This window comes from Odontesthes bonariensis, chromosome 15 (assembly GCF_027942865.1).
Source record: "Odontesthes bonariensis isolate fOdoBon6 chromosome 15, fOdoBon6.hap1, whole genome shotgun sequence".
Taxonomy (NCBI): Eukaryota; Metazoa; Chordata; class Actinopteri; order Atheriniformes; family Atherinopsidae; genus Odontesthes; species Odontesthes bonariensis.
Genome location: NC_134520.1, coordinates 20,034,899 through 20,057,276, shown reverse-complemented (window position 1 = coordinate 20,057,276; position 22,378 = coordinate 20,034,899). Strand labels below are relative to the sequence as shown.

At 38.3% G+C, this 22,378-nt stretch overlaps 2 protein-coding genes and 1 long non-coding RNA gene across 3 annotated transcripts; all 3 read right to left on the bottom strand.

Moving 5' to 3' along the window:
- Positions 1-1,949: 1,949 nt before the first annotated feature.
- LOC142399837 (uncharacterized) lies at positions 1,950-4,500 on the bottom strand. Its single transcript, XR_012772888.1, has 7 exons — positions 4,416-4,500; positions 3,680-3,873; positions 3,368-3,558; positions 3,179-3,231; positions 2,827-3,088; positions 2,236-2,427; positions 1,950-2,003 (listed from the first exon to the last, which is right to left on the bottom strand). It is a non-coding gene; the product is annotated as an uncharacterized LOC142399837 (long non-coding RNA).
- A 5,457-nt stretch (positions 4,501-9,957) lies between these two features.
- On the bottom strand, positions 9,958-15,237 carry LOC142400501 (uncharacterized). The gene is made up of 2 exons (XM_075485426.1): positions 12,882-15,237; positions 9,958-12,742 (listed from the first exon to the last, which is right to left on the bottom strand). The coding sequence occupies exon 2, from the start codon at positions 12,737-12,739 to the stop codon at positions 10,376-10,378; it is 2,364 nt and encodes a 787-aa protein (XP_075341541.1). The 5' UTR covers positions 12,740-12,742; positions 12,882-15,237; the 3' UTR covers positions 9,958-10,375.
- Positions 15,238-15,652: 415 nt separating this feature from the next.
- On the bottom strand, positions 15,653-21,115 carry LOC142400500 (uncharacterized). Its single transcript, XM_075485425.1, has 2 exons — positions 20,805-21,115; positions 15,653-17,882 (listed from the first exon to the last, which is right to left on the bottom strand). The coding sequence occupies exon 2, from the start codon at positions 17,873-17,875 to the stop codon at positions 16,163-16,165; it is 1,713 nt and encodes a 570-aa protein (XP_075341540.1). The 5' UTR covers positions 17,876-17,882; positions 20,805-21,115; the 3' UTR covers positions 15,653-16,162.
- Between the last annotated feature and the right edge of the window lie 1,263 nt (positions 21,116-22,378).

Sequence of the window (22,378 nt, the reverse complement as noted above, 5' to 3'; positions counted from 1 at the left end):
AATAACCCCCTGCTCTCAGTTTACCTAGCTAATAAATATTTACACCGTCTCTGCTGAAAAATACAGCGGAATTCGCTAAAATTGGTTAAGCTGGTTTAGCTGAGCTGATTGACCAACTTCAACAACTGACCAACATGAAGTATGTTTTTGACTAATTTTTATGGTTTTATTGGGTTTTGTGATAAGCTTCATGATTAATTTGACTTTATTTTGAGTTTGTCTAGCAACACATGGGTAACCAAGATAAACTTTTATTCCAGTTAAATCAGTTAGTTGATCATCATTTGTTTTTGGCTGTTACTATTGCAGTATTTTTCAACCCTGGTCCTGGCGGCACACTGTCCTTCATGTTTTAGTGATCCTCCTGCTCCCAACACACCTGATCTAACTAATTAATCCCGATCTCGTGTAGTTGTAGTGGGTGGTGCTAATACTAACATGTACACCTTGGCCAGCCTAGCTTAATTTAGCCTCAAACCAGCTACCAGCCAAACCAAATGCTGTTCTCATATTCTCTTAAATAAATGATCTTATTTCAGTTATGTATAAATGCACTGCATCTCTTTTGTCGTTCATTGTCTAGGAGCTGCTAAAGCAACACATCCTGGAGAGATTACGTGACCGGGGGACACATGCTTTACAGCAAACAACACTTGATGTTGATTACCTGGAGTTTGTATGTAGGCAAGAAATTGTTTTTCTTGATGCTGTGTCACAAAATGTTCATGTGTCCCAGGACGTTAAACAAAAGCTAAGAGAGCTGCACAACACAATTCAGCGCTATAGAGACAACCAGAACCTTTATCCAGTTGTTCAAGTTGAAAGAAGAAACGAGAGTGGACGGCCCCAGATAATAATACCTACTGAACACCTTGCTCATCTTCTTGACCTTGGGCTGCCTGTGACTACGATTGCAAGTCTGATGGGAGTGTCTCGTGCTACTCTGTTAAGACGAATGGCTGAAAACAACCTTTCTGTCCGAGGAATGTACAGTCCCTACACAGATGCCGAACTAGATGAACATGTGTCAAGAATAAAATGACAGCCTGTACACATGCTTGCCCATTGTAGATTAAACAGATAATATTTGGTGTGTTTGTATATAAACAGAATAAATACTAAAATATTACAGTTGGAACTGTTGGAACAGTAGCAGTCTGTTTGTCTCCTTTGTAGGAAATGGGTAAGACGACTCCAAACATAAGTTTGTCACTCTTGAGGCCTCATCTTCAGTCCATTCTTCTTTCAGTAGCTATTAGTAACAAGAGATTGTCATTATTTAATACATTACAATTCATGATTAAATGTATTGTAATCTTCACTGATTAACAGAATGTAAATATTCATATTTAATGAATTTAACATTATACGTTCATGAATTGATCTGATTCATCAATTACCTGTCAAAATCAGTAAAGGGCAGGAAACGTTACAAAAGGCTAAATCTTCATATATGCTGAATCAAGTAGTATAGATGGCCTGCTATACTAACCAGACGAATGGTCTCTCTGTGGTCTAAGTCAGAGCAGTCTTCTAGGCTGAGGTTCGACGTCGCTGTTTCTTTAGTCCCTCTTGTCAAAGCATTTACTACTGCAAGGCTGAGCCCGGACAGGGTAGGACCATTATTAATGATTGAGTGGCCTATCATCCTACCAGCCATGAGAAAAAATTCACACTCAACCAGCACTGCTGACGTGTTGGGGACAAGGTGGTCGATTTCTCCTTCAAACATTGCAGTTTCTGCTGCATTCCCTGACTAATTACAAGCATTTTACATCTACACACTTGTTTCAGTACACTGCATATCTTACTTGTTAGACCATGACATTTTATTGAATTACAATACACGAATACCTGAAAACAGAAACAGTAATAACTGAAGTTCATGGCAAAATGTTATATAAAAAAATACAAACCAAAATTAAGTTTAAATCTATGTTTTAATTTGGTGATGGTAGATGACAGGATATGTCTTGTAACTCCAGAACCAATTGCAGCATCCCCTATAAGATTATAAAATGGTATAAAAAGTTTATTGTGCAAATCACCTGGAATTATTTTCTTTGTACAGTTGTGTCTTTCAGTATTCTGGTTTGAAAAAGAAAAAAAACACACAAAAAGTGTGTTGTGATCTTCACAGTAAACACCAACAGAGGGGTTCATAGAAAGCTGTTGTATAAAATGCATTGTTCAGTTCAAGAAGTTAAATCTATAATGTTATATTTAAATTAATACCTTGAATGCGACAACGAAAAGGTGCTGCCCATCTGCTCTTTTGATGACTTTCTTTGTAAAAAGAAATCAGGGATCTATCCCGCTCTTCATCATTACGCCTGGAATCCAACATCAGTAACAGAGATGGCTGGCTTTCTCCTTGTTGCCTCAGTTGCTCAAGAAACAGGTGAACAGCTTCCTTTTGGTCTTGAACTGATTTCCAATATTAAGGAAGATAAAAACAAGTTTATTAGTCTTAAACTTTTGTCTTTTTTACAACATGTCAGTTCTTCTGTTTCAAGGCTCAGTCATTTGTTTTCGCAAAAGCTGGCCTGCAATAAAAGCATTCTTTTATACTGACAGACCTAGTAAAAAAATACAGGAGACAGAATTTAGACATAATAATAATGTTAATAATGAAAACAGATTTATGCCATGCACCCCGCAACAGGCTACAAAAAAAAACTAAAGTATACTCCTAAATACTCCAACTTTAGATAAACAGATTGGTCTACATTTTTTTAGATGTGTGAATTTTTCCCCCTAATGAAACTGTAAGAAACAGTTGGGGAAAAAAGTAAGAAATTAAGTCAATAACAAAACTTAACTAACATTTGTTGTTTGCTGACATTCTTCGGCATGTAGAGCCAGCATTTGCAGTGGCATGGTGCTTTTACAGGTAATGCAAGGAACCTGTGGCATTTTATGCAAATTCTGCTGCATCATATGGAAGAGGCTCAGTGTCCATCTCCTCTTGTAGGGGCGCCAAAAACAAAACGTTCTTGCCCACTGTTTGAAACAGACCGGAGCTGCCGACCAGAATAGCCTTCTGTGTCCATAGGAATTATTGAAAGCTTCCTTTGGCCACTTCCTCCTAGATTATAAGAGATATTGATAACACTGCCAAGGACAGTAACTTGACAATTGAAACCAGTTTTACATCTTTTAAGAAAATATTTTTTACCTGTTGCTTTGTTGAACAAGTTTGAGGAACTCCTCCTCCAACAGTGTAACAATCTAACAACACATACAAAAATAAAGGCTCAATAAGCTAACGTGGTGTTCAAAAATATACAATCAGATCAGAATCCAAAGTGGAAATACCTTCTTCAAGAATAGCACATTAAATCTATCATAATGATGATTACATTACCTCCTCATGACAGAATTCTTCTGGAACTGAAACCACCCTTTTCCCTAAACCTGCACGGACAAGTTCTAGTTCTTTTGAAGCCTTAGGTGTCACAGAAGAAGAGGATGGCAGGACATATACTGTGAGGTCTGTATGCTTGGATGAAATGGTCCGGGAAGAGGTACAAAACCGGCCTTTACACTTTTTTGCTTCTGTTTTTGAATTAAACATATTAGAGGCAAGAGAGTACGTCATTGAACTTGATTGGTGCTGTTGGGTACAGAAAATAATCTGGAAAACCATACTGTATATTGTTTGCAAATTTGGTCTTACCTCTTTAAAGCCTGGTTGATTCTAGAAGTGGAACTGGCAATGCTCTTATTGCTGGATGGGGAACTAGTGGTGTTAGTGGTAGGCACGGTGGTATTAGCTGAGAGACATGGAGGCCTGACTGGTGTAGTTACAGAGGTGTTACGGTTGGACGAAAGCACTCTTGAAAGGGCCTGAGCCCTAGTCTCCACCATATTCTGAAATGTACATTACACTGTTAAAAAGTTTATACGTATAGATATAATACAAATATAACTGTAAAATGTTTGTACAACTGATTTAATTAGAGCCACCTACATTCAACTTCTTGGAACACCATCATCTTAAAAATTATTTTTGATATTTTATATTTAAGTTCATGTTGAACATAGACCGTCTTAACTTTAGTTACTAACATCAGACCTAACTAGCTAGCATATCTAACTAATTAATAATAATGAATTATTAATAAACAATATTATACAAATTCGTAATTGTGTGTGTGTCTTTTTTGCAATAATAATAACACATGAATGTACAGTACAAGTTTAGGACATGTAACACATCCACAGAACCAACGCTAAAACACTATTGTGTTCCTTCACACCAGGTAAGTCTTCACTGTGATGACTAGCTAGCTAAACGATGGGGTTAGCTAACAATTAGGCTCACTGAAATACTGTATTATACAATTTCCATGGTAAAATCTGTGGTTTATTGCACAACTTTACTAACCACAGATCCTTATATTTTTACTCACTGTAGACGAATTTCCATTTGAACATGACGCCTATTGACCGTCACCCGCCATGCCGCTCTCCTGGAGCGATGTCTGGTTGTTGCTGGCAGCAGGGCTGTTATCTGGAAGCTAGGAGCACCGCCATCCACAACCACAGTGAAACTTAGCAACAGCGGCCCCTAGCGGCAGCTCGTTCGCTTGCTTGGCACATTTGTGAATGGGCTGCTGCATTTTGTGTGTGGATCAGGTGCAGAAAGGCGAAAGGAAAGTCTCAAAATCCAAAAAAACATGAGAGAAAATGAACAAAAATACAGAAAAAAATACACAGAAAACAGGCTTGTGATCCACAAATGCAGATGCACCAATTTATAAATACATTCTAATGTTGTAACTTTGATTTTACAAATATATGCAACAAAATTTTAAACAAATGCGTACACTTTCACATCCAAATCATGATGTATATATAAAAATTAAAATGAGTATTAATGAATTTAACAGTATTTGTATAAAACGCAGACTGTGAGACACAAAATGAAATACATTTATTTGTAAATAATGAAACGTATTTGTAATGTATGTGGAACTGGTGGATTATCATTTACACATTTGTCGGTAGTTTTGAGACCACCGACAAATCTCTCTCCATAGTTCTGCCTCAAAAAAAATCTGGAGAACACGTTTGTGATGTTGCGGTGGGTACCAAAATCGATGTTAATGATGAGACTCATCTTTAGGTATATAAGATAAGTTTTCAAAATTATACAAAAGTGAGCTGTGTTCTCTGTTCTGACAAATACTGAAGGTGTGTTTACTGAAGACTCCGGTTGATTGTTCTCAGACCAGCCCGAAGACTAACGGACCGAGCAGAGCTGAGTTTGTTCATACCCAAGCTGACAGCTTATATGTGAAATCACAAACACGCCATTAGGTCTTCAACATTTTGGTCACCTCTCAGCTGTGGACTACCAGCATTGCAAAATTGTCCAACTGGGCACGTCCTGTCATTGTTGCAGTCAAGATATCCACGCTGAGACCAATGGGGAATGGAGAGTGTCAATCACAATATGAGCAGTAGTCACCGCAGAGAATTCATTAATCCCAGCTGTCTCTGTTGACAGACTGCCACTGTTGGTGGTGAACCTAAACTCCTTATCACTCTGCACAAGATCCTTTTCGAACAAAATCAGTCATTTTTCTCATATTTCTCCGTAATTAAAGTTGTGTCCCAAAGTTAAACAAATGCTGACATTTAGGGAAGATGTTGCTTCATGATGAAGGCTGAACAGTTAGTTATTTGTTAGAGATAGATGGCATAGGTTGGCTAGTTTGAGTTTAATGCCTGTTCAGAACTAATAGCGAGTAGCAGTTTTGGTTTTTCATACACTTAAATATGTCATCCACTTTGTCATGGAGTCGAGATAAAAATATTTTAAATCCTCTTTCTATTTCCTAATGAAATATATATTGGGGTGCATGCTCAAACATTGTTGGAATTGCTGTAGACCTCAGTGAAGGTCTATTTCATCGGGATCCTAGCGTATCACTTGTGCTGGCACATAAGAACCGGCCCCTATGATGAGGGAGCTGTCCACAGAGCAGCCCAAGAGACATTGGGATTTCATTGTCTTCTCCTCTGTATTCTTGTAGATATTTCATGGTGGAAAAGATCAAATCTTCTACACTGTAAATGTTTATGTTGGTGTATGAGTTAATTCCAGTGGTTTTTAAACTCATGTTTGAATTTGAATGCCTTTATTTCAGAAAATTAACTTAAACAATCGTGGAAGTTTTGTTTTGTTGTCTCTTTCAGACCATCAATAAAACCTAAAAGCTGCATCACCTGTAATTGACAGACGCACACTAAAATACATCACGTAAAATTCACAGATGTTAGACTGCTCACTACAAGGAGAGGCGAGATATGCTTTGTGATGCAACTTTAACAAAAGTTAAATGTACGACAGAAAATCAGAGCTGAGTGAATTATTCAGAGCCAACTCAGTGTTTGTTGTCGTCTTGTATCTCATCAGAGCCAAACCTCTGTCCTCTTGTTGGATTTTTGCTGGTCTGATTTTGCTCCTCATGATTATTTAAGAGGTGTTTTATGTGATTAACAAACTGATATAAATAAAGGATTTATGGTTACTTTCTATGCATTTTGAAATGGTTTCTTATTCATCATCCCTCCAGCATCAGAAGACATCTTATGTAACTAAATCATCTCCGTCCCATTGTTTGTTTGAACATGTAGCCTTGAAGTAAATCGGATAAAGCAAAGCTATGTTAGCCTCATTCAGTCTCTTTCACTCACTATTCCAGCTGTGCATCACGACTTCATAGTGTTTCCTTCTTTTAAAGAACAGGCTTCTGTAACTCCAGATTGAATTGTGCTTTCTATGTATGAAATAGTTTTAACTTAGATCACATTACATGTAAATATTTTTCTATTTTGTTTAAATCTCCATGACACTTTTTTTGTATTAAAGTAGGCTCCTCCTATTTAATATGGGCAAGGATATTAAGATGTGAAAGTGTTGAATGTGTTTTTAAGTCACTGTTTTATCCAATACATGAAGTGCCCTCTAGTGGAAGAGATTTGTCTCTGCTTCTTCATATTATCCAACTTCCTTTATGCACAGCAAGAGACAAGGTTTGTAGTTGAGATAACTGTTCACAGAAGGTCGGAGGTTTCCAGTGCTTCATTCGATACCATATATTACTATTACTTGTGTGTTTTCTTGATGGAATCTAAGATTCTGCTAAGATTTTCAGTTGATGGGAAATTTGTACTTCTGACACAAAATGGCATGAAAATTTTAAAAAAGACAGCGAAAGATCTCAATGAAGAATATGTCTTTATTTTATGTCTTTATAGGATACAGAGATTGGGACATGAAGAAAAAGAAAGAAAAAGCCTGTCTCTGCTGTTTCTGTCTGTATCAAAGTCAGAATGTTTCACTGCCACAAGAGAAAAGTAATTAAGAAAATGTGTTCTTATGACAGTAGAACGGAAGAGAAAATAATTCATAAACAGCTTTATTGATCCGACATATTGTAATTACATACTTGTTTAGCTATAGTTTGGTATGTGGCACACTACACATGTTCGACTATCAATTCAGTGAAGTTAAGATTAGTCATTAAAAATGGGAAAAAACTTTTTTTCATCATTTTGCCCTATCAGCTTACTTATGTTGAGCTTTCAGGGCTCTGAACAATGTACTGCAGGAGCTAATAGTTTTTAACAAAAAGGGCAAAAGGTTGAAATGGTTCATGGGGTGTAAATTTAAAAAACCCTAAATTATAGTTTATGTCATAGTTCATTTTTATGGTCATTAGGGTCTTCTCTTAAAGCTAAAAACTCAATTATAGGGTAAGGCACAGAGTTTGTACAATAAACTAGCACACATGTTATCGCAAATGGGTTAATGAGTCTGACCTACTGTTTTAATCCCATTCCACTGTCAAAGTCTAATTAATGTATTTAATCTCTCACTGTCAAGGAGGCAACCCCTCCAAACACAAATCCCAGTCCAAGACTTCTGCTCAGTTTTAGGAAAAGATGAAATTGTTTATTTTGCTGGAAAATGACATTTTGTCCCTGTGGAGGAAAAAAAGCAACAGTATCTGACAGCTCGTCATAGAATAAGGTTTCTGAGCTCATTTGGCTTTTTCTCTGAATCTAATTAAAGGATACTTTTCCCGTGTGCTAACTGTGTTGAGCCAAATCTCAGTGAAGACAGACGACTAGAAAGGTTGCTTTTAAACATTATTGTTATATTCAGCGCACAGTTTTAGTGTAACAAAATTTTAGTTTTTAGACACATTTTACAGCAAAAAGAAGATTTTACGAGCATGGTACAATGTAATATTTAGCATTTTATGTAATGCTACACAAAGCTTTTCTATCAGATTATTTTTGGAGTATCTAAATATTTGAGTGTCAAACCATCTGACTCCACAGTTTAGTCTTTTTGCATGTGTTCTGATCCAAACTATTTTTAGTTAGAATTAGCTTCACTCAGACTCTAAAACAGAGTTTTCAGCTGACATTAAAAACTAACGCAATTGTGCAGATGAAGACAATCTGCAAATGCACTTCATTTTCACTTAACTTTCAAAGTACTGCATTTCAATATGAGGTTTTTCCTCATATCTGTGAAACATTTTGTATCTTTTGCATATTGGGTGGGACTTGTCACCCTTTGAAATAGATTATGGATATTTCTCTCATGCAGTAGACAGACATTGTGACTGAGTCTGTCTTAAGGCATTCTAAACACAACAAGCAGTTTAAATGCCCAAACTTAACCAAACAACAGGGGAAAGTAGAAGCAATCAGTAAATGAGGAATAATTGAAAGTTTCATGCAAAAGTTAATTTGGCATCCTACAGTTTAAATCAGGTCAATATCTGCTCTTTCACAAACAGATTTCATCTGACAAAAATAATTGAATAAAGTCTAAGGCTGCAACCAAACAATGGTTTGATGACGCAGTTGTGTTTTAATTGACACTGATTTAAAATGATGCTCTGAAGCAAGGATGTCGGATTATGTTGAATGCCTCTCACCTCAACCTTCTCTCCCCTTGTGTCATTCCTTGCCTGCTTTGTTCGCCTCTCTGGTGGAAGGAAATAAGAGGCAAATAGAACAGTTGCATTGAGTAATTGCGTCTGTGCAGATTGAGAAATGAGATGACGAGCTGGGTGTCGAAAAGCTCGTTTTACTTATAAATTGGATGGATAAAACAAAGTTTCCACAAAAATAGAATATAGAAAACATAGACACGTTCATTCTGCTTCTGAACAAATGCAGTATATCATTTTAATGTTTACCAAATAAAACAAACAAACTAACTGCATTAATCATGTGTTGGCGTGCTTGCATATTATTATGGGAACAACCATAGCCTCCAGTGACTACACCAAGGTCTTTTCCTCTGTCCTCATTTTTTTTCAGAATAGTTTTAATACACTTGAGGGTATGTACAGTAAAAGCTGATTGTAGTGCTTTATATACACACATTTAAATTTGACGCTATCCGCTCAGCAAAATGAATAAAACAATAAAGGTTGCGGAATACTGTTATATTATAGGATTGTTTACCTGCTGATAGAGTGATCAACTAGATAACTTAAATGTACAACACACTACACAGCAATTCAGAGTTGAATGATAATAAGAGCCACAGCTCTATGTGTTTATCGTCATCTTGTGTTTCATTAGCACCGAACATCTTTCTTCTTGTTGGATTGTGGCTGGTTTGAAAATTGATTCTGAAAGAGGATTCATGTTGACATTCTATCCATTGTGTTGTAGTTTCTTTTTCGTCATCTCTCCAGTATCAGAACACCCACATCTGGTGTAAATGAGTCATCTCTCTCTCTGTCTATGTGTTTGTTTTGCCATTTAGCCTTTGGGTAAATCTGGCAAGATAAAGTTGCGTAACTTTCATTCAGTCTCTTTCATTGACGGTTCTGGATGTGCAATACAACTTCAAAGCATTGTCTTTGTCACAACCTGGTCTGTAAGACAATGATAAAATAGAGACGCACAATATTCCACAATCAATTAAAGCATTTTATTAAGCAAACCAAAATTGACAAAATATGAATTTTGAAAGGCAAAAATTGCAGCCCGTCTCAATTGACAACAAGATGACTGCTTCGTGTTTAAAAAAAATAAATGCTGTGTATAAATACTGTTCCTAATGAGGGATATATATGCAAAGATTTTCTGTTGTGTCTTTTGTGTATTATGAGTAAAAACGGAAAATAAACGAACAGCCACAGTGAACGACCACAGTGAAGAAAATAATCTTTTTCTTTTTCAACAATGAGCTACACAAACAACAAGAATAAAACCCTCGACATGTTTCCTCTACCAACAAATTCTAGAGATTGGTTATAGCAGGTTTAAGGATGCCTTGACAGATCATATAACCTCTACCAGCAATGACACTGATGAAAGTCCTCGTTTAAAGTCCTCGAGTCTCTGTCTCTTGCACAGGCCTCAGGATGACCTCTCTCCTGTAGGAGAAGTGGGTTAGTTTAATCCTGTGTTTGACCCTCTCTCTGTGTTGAAGCAGGCGGTAAAGAGAGAAAGTGAACTTAGCTAGCACCATTGTGCAGGTAATCTCTACTAGCAGCAGTGCAATGTAGATCGTCATTCGAGATTTGCACTGCTGAATTTTTATACTGGTCTGATGCAGGTAGGAGGGTCCTGACTCTGGAGCACCTGTCTCAAAGGAACAGGGGAAGCTCACTGAAAGAGTTGATGGAGGAGGTGCTGCAATTTGGGTGGTTGTTGGAGGGGTTGAGCTGAGCATGGTAGTTGTGGGCATAGCTGTTGTAGGTGTAGTGGTGGTCATTGTGGTTGTTGGTGTACTTGTTGTTGTGGTGGATAAAGTAGTTGTGAGTGCAGTTGTTGTTGTGGTCGTAGTGGTGCTTGTAATTGTTGTCATTATGGTTGTGGGTGCAATTGTCGTGATGGTGGTGGTGGTTGTGGCTGGAAGGGTAGTCACAATGGGTGTTGTGGTCATAGTGGTCATGGGTGTAGTTGTTGTTCTGGTGGTGGTGGTTGGACTGGTAGTCACAATGGGTGTTGTGGTCATAGCTGTGGTCATAGTGGTCATGGGTGTAGTTGTTGTGGTGGTGGTTGGAACGGTAGTCACAATGGGTGTTGTGGTCATAGCTGTGGTCATAGTGGTCATGGGTGTAGTTGTTGTGGTGGTGGTTGGAACGGTAGTCACAATGGGTGTTGTGGTCATAGCTGTGGTCGTGGTTGTTGTGGGTGTGGTTGTCGGTATTGTGGTAGCTATAGTGGTGGCTGTTGTCACTGTCGTGGGCAAAGTGGTTGTTGGCGTTGTAGTGGTAAGGGTGGTGATTGGTTGTGTGGTTTGGAGTGTGGTGGTGGTTGTTGTTGTTGTTGTGGGAGGTGCTATGGTAGTGGTGATGGTGGTTGTTGGTTCTGTGGTTGGGAGTGTCGTTAGAATTGAGGTTGTGGGTGGAAGGGTTGGACAAATCAACTGATCCTCGGTTAATGTTTTGATTTCCTGACCTTTCAGGTGTTCCGGATACTCACAGAGCACAGCAGATGAGAGCTTGGCAAAGTTTGCCTTCATCCATGAGTGAAGATCAGTCAGATTACAGTCACAGTTCCAGGGGTTGTTACTGAGGTCGAGTTTTTTCAATTTGGCTAAAGGCTCAAAAATATCCCCAGGAAGTGTTTGTAGGTTGTTGCGCGCAAGCTTGAGTGTGCTCAGTGACTGCAGATTTTCAAACACAAGTGAATCAAGAAGTTGTATCTTGTTGTTCTGTAGATTCAGCTCTGTGAGCTTCTCCGGGCCATCAAAGTAATCAGCAGACAAAGTCACAAAGTCATTTTTCGAGAGATCTAGTTTCTTGATTTTCTTCAGGGGACTGAATATTCTTTTAGGAAGGGTGCTTAGATTGTTTTGTTGAAGGCTTAATTCCGTCAGTTTAGGCATTTCTCCAAAAAGCACTGGGGGCAGACTTCTTAACTTGTTCTTCTGTAGGGTCAGTGTTTTAAGCTTGGGGAAGCCAACAAAGTATTCTTCAGGTAAAGTTGTCAGAAAATTGTTGTCCAAAAATAGCTTCATTAGTTTGTCTTTATGTGGAAATTGATTGGGTGACAATGTGGTTAATTTATTAAATTGCAAACCAATTTCCTCTAAGTTTGGTAAGTTCGTAAATAGATCCTCAGGAATGGTTGTCAGCTGATTTTCATAAAGCCGTAGCGTCTTCAACTTATTCAGGTTTGAGAACCACTCAGTTGATACAGATGTGAGATTGTTTTTACCTAAATTGAGCATTTCAAGGTTATTAAGACCATCAAACGCCTGGTCTTCAATTAATTCAATTTCATTTCCGTGGACCTGGAGTATTCTTAATTTTTTAAGGTCTTCAAACAAGTTGTTTTCAAGTCTATGGAGCTTGTTAAACTTTATAATAACTACCTCCAGATTGCTGGTGTCCTTAAAGATTCCCACTGGGAGTGACATTAACGGGTTGTTGGAGATCTCAATGCTTATGAGCTTTACCAAACCTTCAAAAGCTCCCAGTTCAACAGACAGTGTGTTAGTGTTCATGAGCTCCACCTTCTCCAGCTGTGGGTTTTCAGAAAAGGCTCCTTTAGGGACAGTTTTAATCTTACTATCCACAAAAAAAAACTCTGTCACACCAGGTCTCGGAGATTGTGGGATTTCTGTTATAGCTTCACCAAAAACATCCTGATTGTCTTTTTTTTCCGTTTGTGCCAATGAAAAGTCAACCAGTAAGGCCAGGAAAAACGCAGTGATCTCCCATCTTGACATTCTCATTCTCTAGAAAAAAGAAAACAATTTTGTAATTTGTATTTAACTGAAGAGATTAATTTCATGTTGATGTTGTTCATGTTATTTCAAACTATCCATTGTCTCTGTTGTCAAAAACAAACAAAGGAGAGAAATACAATTTCCTTACCTGATAATTTCTTCTCCAGGGACGGAGCAGTGAATAAGACAAACAAGCGTAGTCTCATCAGTTATCTTGTGAAATCAGCCAGTTGACCTGAAATGGGCTGCACGGCACAAGAGGCGTGGTGTAAGACACTTCTGTAGTTTGAGATAAGAGCAGGGGCAGCAGTTACTGCACATCTCTGCAGCATGACACCAAGATTAAAAATAAAAATAAAATTTTCTTGACTTTTGTAGCCTCTAACATTTTTTCAACAGTTCTTTTGGCAAAAACAGTGCCTTCTGCCATTCCTGCATATTTTACATTCAGCGGCTCCTTCAGAATCAGAATCAGAATCAGAATGCCTTTATTGTCATTATACATGGTACAACAAAATTTAAAGCCACCAAAAACAGTGCAAAGAGTATATAAAAAATATATAAGCAATGTAAAAAAGGGAAGGGTGTAAGATACACAGTTTTTTTTTTACGGTAATAAGATAAAATAAATCAAATAAAAACATGGTGTTAGTGGTAATAGATAAAAGATAAAATAAGGTGTTAGTAGGTTCAAGTATGTGGATATATTGCACACAACAGTGTTTGGTCATAATTTTTGAATGTTGCACAAGAATAGGGATTGTCCAAAGGGACGATCAGTGTATGTCAGAATTGAGAGTGGTTATAGCTTTAGGGAAAAAGCTGTTTTTGAAACTGCTTGTCCTTGTTCTGATATTCCTGTAGCGCCGCCCTGAGGGCAACAGGTCAAACAGTGCAGAGCCAGGGTGGGAGCTGTCGTTGGAGATTGCCATGGCTCTGCTGAGGCAGCGGGAGGTGTAAATGTCCATCAGGGAGGGGAGAGGGCAGCCGATGATCTTCTTTGCTGCCTTGACGACTCTATGTAGCCTCCCCCTGTCACCGGCGGTGGAGCTGCCTAACCATACTGTGATACAGTATGTCAGCAGGCTCTCGATTGATGAACGATAGAAGGTCAGCAGCAGGTTGGAGTTGAGGTTGTGCTTCCTGAGAACTCTCAGGAAGTGTAGCCGCTGCCGAGCCCTCTTGATGATGGCTGTGATGTTCTCTGACCAGGAATTGTTGTCAGAGATGAGGACGCTGAGGTAATTAAACGTGTAGACCTGTTCCACGCGCTCACCATTGATGTAAAGGGGGGCTGTACCAGTGCTGTGCCTCCTGAAATCGATGATGACCTCTCTGGTTTTCTTGGTGTTCAGAGAAAGGTTGTTCTCTGAGCACCAGTCAGTTTACACATGTAAAATCTATGGCAGGTCAATACAAGCTCAGCAACTGTTTTACTTTCATGAAGACACTAAGATTCAGGTTTGAACAACATCATAAAAGGTGTTAGGCACAGATTTATTATCAGGGCAAGTGCAATGGTGTTGATGTGAACTACTGGATACAATATCAAAACGTGTTTCCAATGTTTCGTCCACCGCATTTATACATAAAGGAGTAGAAGCGTTGTAAAATGTATGATAAAAGCACATCTCAGTAGTGTCTTATGTTGTGCTATACAGCAAAAGGTTGAGTGTATAAAGATTGTATTGAACTTTTATATTTAAATTTCCCTTAATTTAACGTTTACCACCAACTCCTTAAGCATGCCTGCATTATCTTATGAGAAAAGGGCTATTAAAAGAAGAAGAAACAAGACTGCTTCTCACAGCAAGGGGACACAACTATGGCTAATTTGTTTTTACCTGTCTATGCAATTGCAGGCAGTGCTGGAAAGGACCAGTCCAAATATTTTCTAACATCATTCTGTCTTCTTTCCACTAGATGGCAATAAAATGCAACTGACAGGGATGAGATCTTGTGGAATGAGATTTGAAACGAGTGAAACTACGTATTCTCTGAAACAGTGTAATTTTCATAATTTCATTTTAAGTCAGTTCAGGCATGAGCGGACCATTTAAAGACATAGAAATCACTATAAATGCATGCATTTTATGCCTGAGTATGCAGGTAATTCTTACTGGTGTCACATAAACGGAAGGAGTTTACACAAAATTGCATGCCCTGGAAAAAGCCATTGCTGTACAGAAGTACTATTACAACAAAAATACCGTTTGTCAACAATGTAGGAAAAGAACTGGCCTTTTAGAGTTGCTCTGATCAGACAGATCAGAGGATCTGTTTGGATGTTACAAAGAGCATCAAATGGTTGGTTGTTAAGATATATTAAGGATGTCAGCAATTTCCACAGCTGGATTATTGGTTGATTTAAGTGATAACTGGAAAAGGAGTGTAAGGTACATTACTGTGTTAATTCTCACCTTTTACACCGACACAGTTTTCCTTGAATTTATGTCATTCGCTCATTTTTCCTTTGCATAATATTTTTTCTCCCATGGTTTTAATTGGCTCATAATACACACACATATATATATATATATATATATATATATATATATATATATATATATATATATATATATATATATATATATATATATATATATATATATATATTATTATTATTATTATTATTATTATTTTGTTTTTGAATATTCACATGAAGCTTTAAAAGATCAGTTGCAACATGCTGTATTAATGATATTTTTCATGCTATAGGTGTATGCTATTTATTTAATGTGTAAATGTGTACCTTTTGCAGTTGCAAAATGGAGTTTGTTGGAGTAATGCAAATAATTCAAACTTTGTACTCATATTTGCAAGCTATGGTCTATGAATTCTATGCAAAATATGTAAACAGAAGGATCAAATGCTGTCAGATTCAGTTTATCATAACATAATAATAAACATGATATAAGGTTGTGAAGAACAAATGTACTTTTATTAAGTGTACAGAGACATTTTGCATAGCATTGTGTTATAGTGGATGGTACAGTATTTGTACTACGTAAACCTTTTGTCAAAACAGTAAATTGCAGTTAGTACAAAAGTCATTATCAAACTGCTGTAAGTAAAACAGAAAAAATAAAAGGCCAGCTTCAAATCACTAAAAGAGGCTCACTGCTTCACTTCATTGAGTTTCCATTCATAAAAAAGTCCAGCTTGGCTATGAGATGAGAATTTTTTTTTTTTTTTTTTTTTTTAACTTAGTGGGTGAGTCGTCGCTCCTCTTTTAATGGAATAATTGACTAGAAATACTTTCTGGTACTCTAGATCTGTTGAAAACTGAAAACTAATGAATTGATTGTTTTTTTCTAATGATATTGAGGCTCTAAAACCAACGTTGCTATTTTTGAAGTAAACGACAGTCATTGAACCATTTCCCTTGGCTCGAACTGTTCCTGGCTTTCTCATATTGTGAGTTCTCATCTACAGCACAGAGTTCTTATTCCTGCGGTCTATGTTTCCTTTGCCTCTCTTGTTCCTTCTCCAGCACACACAGCTGATGACGACACCAGTGATAATGACAGTGGATACTACTGCGATGGCAATTAAAATGATTGAGATATCTTTAGAAACCATTCCACCATCCCCTTGTCCACTGCTGGTCACCTCTTCATTCCCTGGGACGGTTGTGGTCTTGATAGCAGTTGAGGGGGTGCTCCGTTTGGGTGGAGATGTATTGGGTCTCCTCCTCTTCTCCGTCGAAGTCAAAACAGGCTCTTCAGTAGAGCTGAGAGGCATCAGGCTGTCGTCTGTCAGTAATGCAATCATCTCACCAGACAGACTGAAAGGAGTATCACACAACACTAGGGTTTGGTTGGCCTTAGATGGGTGCTGTCTCAGCCAATTCCGAAGAGGCAAAATATCCTTGTCACACCTCCAGGGGTTCTTCTGCAGAAGGACCCTATTTGCAGCAGTGAGGGAATCTAGGCTCTGCTGTGGCAGGTGATGCAGGGAATTGTTTTGCAGGTCTATCTCTCCCAGGTGGTGCAGACCCTGGAGGAAACCCAAAGGCAGTGATTTGATGAAGTTGTTTTCTAAGGAAATGTTGACTACATTGGGTAGCTCATGGAAAGTACCCTCCTGCAGAATTGTGAGCAGATTAGTGTGCAGTGATACTTCTCCTAGCTGCTCCAAACCTCTAAATGCATGAGTGGATACATAGTTGATCTGGTTGTGGCTGAGTACTAGGAGACGCAGCTGTGTCAGGTTCCTGAACGTGTCGTCATCTACACGGCTCAGCTTGTTGCCATACAACCACAACTCCTGTAGGGCCATGGACCCAAACACCCCTGGATTCAGACTTGTCAGCTGGTTTTCATACAGGGAGATCTGGGAAAGGAGTGGCAGGTTTAACAAGATCCCTTGTGGAAGAGAAGTCAACCTGTTCTTGGAGAGGAACAGCTTCTGGAGCTTCAGATTCTTGAAGAAGATGTCATGGTTGAGGTGAGTGATTTGATTCTCTTGTAAAGACAGTTCCTCCAGGTTTACAAGATCATCTAAACTACCGACAGGGAGCTCCTGTAGCATGTTTTTGTTAAGGCGTAAGATTTTCAGCACAGAAAGATCCTTGAATGTCTCTCTAGGTAGTTGACTGATATTGTTTCCAGAAAGGGAAAGGTACTCCAGCTTGGAGAGAGGATGAAAAGTTTCCACTGGCAAAGAAGTGAAAAGGTTCTTACTGAGGTCAAGCCATTTCAGCTTTTTCAACGGGGAGAACCACTGAGGCCGCATTACTGAGAGCTTGTTTGAAATCAGATGCAGAGTTTGCAGCTTCTGAAGATTTTGGAACAAGGCTTCAGGAAGATCCATTAGTTCAGTGCCAGAAATCCTTAAGGTCCCCATGTTTAGAGAGGAATCAAATGTGCCAGGGTGCACTTCCCTCAAAACAGTGTCTTTAATTAGAAAGCTGCTAAGAGCATTAGAGAAATCAGTGAGGTCCTCTGGTTTCAGAGAGGAAAAACTGCATTCCAACAAGTAGACCTCAGTAGTAAATGAGGACAGAAGCAAGGGGAAGTCAGAGAGGCCTTTGCAGTAGACTTTGGTTTCAACACAATTGCATCCATTAGGACACGCCCAAACAACAGCATTTAGGGAGCAGAGAAGTAGGAGCACGTGATGAGGCAATGGCAGGTCCATTATTGTCCTATAATAGAAGAAACAGAAGGGTTGGTTAAAAGTGTTACATCAGAAATTTAGGAAAGGAATTTGGTATGTTACTGTCAGGGAGTCCTAAATGTTGATTTTAGTCTGTGCAGGTGTAGCCCACTAATACTTCTTGTTTATCGAATTTTACAAGTCAGTTAATATCTCCAGGGAATACATTCACTTCAACAGGGGCCTCAATTCTGAGAGAAAATGTTGAATTCATATTTGAACACAGATTCAGGCCTGCTTAAGTAATCTTATAAACACTTGGTTTATAAATCTCAAAACATCTTAAACTGAACACAGAGACCTTGTGATTTCCCCTCACATGATGCTGCTACAAATGAGGTTAAATTTGTTCAAATGCTAGAAATTAGGTTAGAGTCTGGTCTCTGTGGTGGCCAATCCATGCGTGAAAAGGGTGTCTCATATTCCCTGAACCACTTTTTCAGAATTTGAGGCCGATGGATCCTGGCATTTTTATCTTGGAATATGCCCAGCTTGGACTGTTATTGCAAGGGTCTGATAATGTAACATATACAGTACGATTCCTAAAGGACAATTGTGTCTATCGTTAAAAGAAATCTCACTGTTGCTTTATAAACTGTAACTTGCTGCTGGATGACAGCAGAGCAAATGTGAAAAGGTCCTACAGAGAAAAGAGTAGCATTAAAGAAATTTAATAAAGAAAATATAGCTTTCTGTCATTAAAAAGATTACTAAAGATTACAGAGATTCATATCTGCCCATCCCTTAATTGTGACAACTCAAAAGGCTCTTTACCTTTGCTAGATGTGGACATTATAAAGTAGTTAATAGATCTGCCACAAATGTATGAAAACACAGTTAACAGTTTGAACAGGATTGGGAATAGAAAAACTGAATTGCAGCACCCTTACCAAGTGTATACAAGAATAAAGACATCTGCTGCAGATTGCAAGGAGTTCATTTTTTTTTATCAAATTAAGCTATTTAGTTGACCTGGTATTTGCAGAATGAAAGCAGGACTGGATAAATGCAAAAACAGCACTTTTAAAATTTTTAGTGAGCAATTGTCGCTTGGATTTCATTATTTGTGGTTGCTGTCTCTCTCAGTATTGAACTCCAAACATATCTGAAGGAAGAGGGAATTTGGAAATACCAGAAACTATCTCAAAACGTCGATACCAAGCTTTGTGCAAGTTTGTGCAAACACCTTATGTAAAAGCTTTCTGATGAAAGAACGTTCTGGTAAAAAGGTGTAAAAGGGAAGATAATTCCTTAAGTTTCAAATTGTGATGGCTCACTTTTGAAGGAAGCTGAACTGCTCAGTGAACATTCATTAGGGAAAATGGAGAGAACTGCTTTCCTCCATGGAAACAATAATTGGGAGTTCTCTGTGAACAACTCTGTTTTCTCATTTCTATGCCAGAAAAGGATACGCTGCACTTTAAATCCCTGACATAACAAAGCAATTATACCTCAGGAAAACTGTAATTAGTAACAGTGTAGCCTCAGCATTGTACTTTTTATGCCTGAAAGGGACAATTTTATAAATCGATTCAGTGTTGCCTGTGGGCAAGACCATTGCCCCCAGTGCTTAGCAGGCCTTTGGCACTAAAAATTGGGGAAGCAAATCTCTAAAGTACAAAGAAGATCATAATAGAGTTTGCCTCTACAAGAAATATTTCTGTGTTTTTTGTCTATATCTCAACATTACAGCTGGAAGCTCAGCCCAACATAAAGACAAGCTTCTCCATGCAAATCCACTCTGGAAACTTAAGGCTGGCATACGTGAGTAGTTTCTGAAAGGCTGGGACGTATTAGGGTGCAGAAAGAGTCTTTCAAAGGAAGTAACTTTCTAAAGAGGCTCCTCTGAGCTTCAGCTGCGGAGGTAAAACATTTTTCTTTCTTTCTTTGTTTCTCTCTTTCCCTCTTTCTTTCCTTCTTTGTTTCTTTCTTTCTGCACATCAAAGATGGGTCATAAAATGCATCCTGGTAACTCACAGCTGTTCACATTTGCAGTACATTTTATACCCTTCTGCTTTCAATTAAAGGGTTGTTCTGCTGGGTCCTTGCTTGGAGAGGTCAGCAAACATTTGAATCATTTTAAAAACATTATTACATTCATAGTATGAACGTTCCTCATTTAAGATTTTGTGGTTCAACACCCAGTAGTTTCGTTAGTACCAGTACTTCCCTTTTTTTTTATTATTTCTACGTGCATGGCTCTGCAGATGTCAGACCTAAGTCAAGGGTGGGTTTCAAATGACTCAAAAGCCAAAAACATTAAAGGAATATGTGCCGTGAGAAATGTGTTATCTGAGTATACTTCCTTATTTGCATTTGGCATGGTACAAAGCATTACAACATGGAAAAAGCACACAGGATATGAGCGACTTCAGTTGCATCACAACTCCCAAACATAAGATCAGTTCTGATTTTATCTGTTTGAGCTACGACTCATCACAAGTATGATTTTGATCATGCTCTTTTTAGAATGACAGCTAAACCATGTGTCCTCACATTACTGTGTGCTGGACAAAACATTTCCAGTTCAACAATAATTACTCCGATTTTTCCCTCACCCATTGATAGAACAATCAGAACCGGCAGGATCAGAACTAAAATATATAACCATGACAAAAAATTCAGTTCATGGTAAAACTATTAAAAATCCTGTATGCTGGAAAGAAGTTTACACATGAAAACGCTTCAATGTTCGTTTAGCTACAAACTACCATATTTTTAAAACACAAGTATAATATATGAACAAAGTATTCTACTTAATGTTCCCTTACTATTAGTGACTTATTTCCCTATCTTGTTTCTGGTTCATTTAAAACATCTTTCCACCACATCTCTCCTCACAAGTGTATTCAAATCTAATAAAAATCAGCTCTGTGCAAAGCAGGACAGCATGCCGTATAGAGGAACTTACCTCCAGCCGTGGCTGACCGTTAGTGAGCAGATACAGAGAGCTTGTGCTGTTGTTGTTCATGTGCAATGCGTCCACCCTTCCTTTTACAGCGTCACTAATCCTCTGAAAGTTTCCAGCTCTCCCTGAACTCTTATACTATTACATATTCCTGCTCTGAATCATCTCTCAATTTCTTTACATAAATCAGCGTTTTTTTTCCCCCCCGGTCTGAGTACGTGAAATTTGGAGGTTCTTTCTCTGAGATTCCAGTGACACTGTTCGGCTGTCCCCCTGCCCCCTTTGTGCCTCACGCACACTCACATTTTTGTCAAATGTGGTGGAGGGGGATCAAGCCTCACCCTACTGTGCCTGAACTGATTTTGTTGTGTGAGTATAGGCATTTGAGTGCATGTTTGAGGGTGAGCGGTATGTACGTCATCTTAGGCTTCTGGCTTTTGAGGGTTTTCTGTTCACTATACTCCATAATGAACATCTGTGCAGAAACATCTGCCAGTACTGAGTAATTTGAGAAAAAAAAACGGCTTTTCCTGTTGCATTCCCATGGAACTCTCCTTTGTATGTTCGCAGTGTTTGAGTGTATGAGGCTGACTGAATCAAAACTATTTTAGGTACAATATTTTTATAACAAAATAGTTTTGTTCACATAAATCTAATGCAGATTTCTGTCGTGCTAAAAATTTGTTTTGGTTCTTTAAAAAATTTGTTTTAAAAACGAGGTTAAGTGGTGATTGTTGAGTTGCTTTCAACGTTCAAACTCTTAAACAGGATAGCAAAGGAACAGATAACAAGGGTGGAGCTAACGTATAGTCAGATGAGGCTGCAGCGATTAAACCTACACGAGACACATAGTGTTTCTGTGACTTTCTGGGAGAAAATGAGTTAAAGACCATGGTTCTGCATCAACATGACTTAATTTAGATCATACACCAGGACCAATATTCACCAATATCTCTTTATCATTTCCAGCACATCATATGTGATCATGTTGTTCACTGTATAACGAGACAGAATGGAACAACTTTGTCCCCATCGACCTTGTGTTTTCTCAAAGTTTCCCACCTTTAGTTTTTTACTTTAGGAGTTTGTCTATTTGTCTACATGTCTTCAATCTGTGATAAATGGACACACAATACAATAGCTGGGACAACAGTTGAGAAGTTGCATTGTGCAACGCTGTTTAGAGATGTCAGTGCTGAGCATGATAAGGACTGTTTCAGTTGTCATCTCTGGCAGTTGCCGTAATGACGCGTAAATAACTTGTCACACGTGTGGGGCAGCACACCTTTAGAGTTGGGGTTACAAGCACGGTTATGTTTTTTAACATGCATATTCACTTTTGTTGCACAATAGAACTGTATTACTTTACAGGAACTACTTTACTTCCACTGGATACCAGTGTTGCACAATTTTCTTGAAATTGCCATGGGACTATGTTTTTAGGTCACGTTTTAGTCATGTCTTAGTTTAGTTCTTAGTTTTCCCATGTTTTAGTTTCCCTGCAATTAATTTCATTCACGTCACCTGCACTCATTTCCATCAGCTGCACTCATCAGTTCCCCACAGTACTTCAGTTC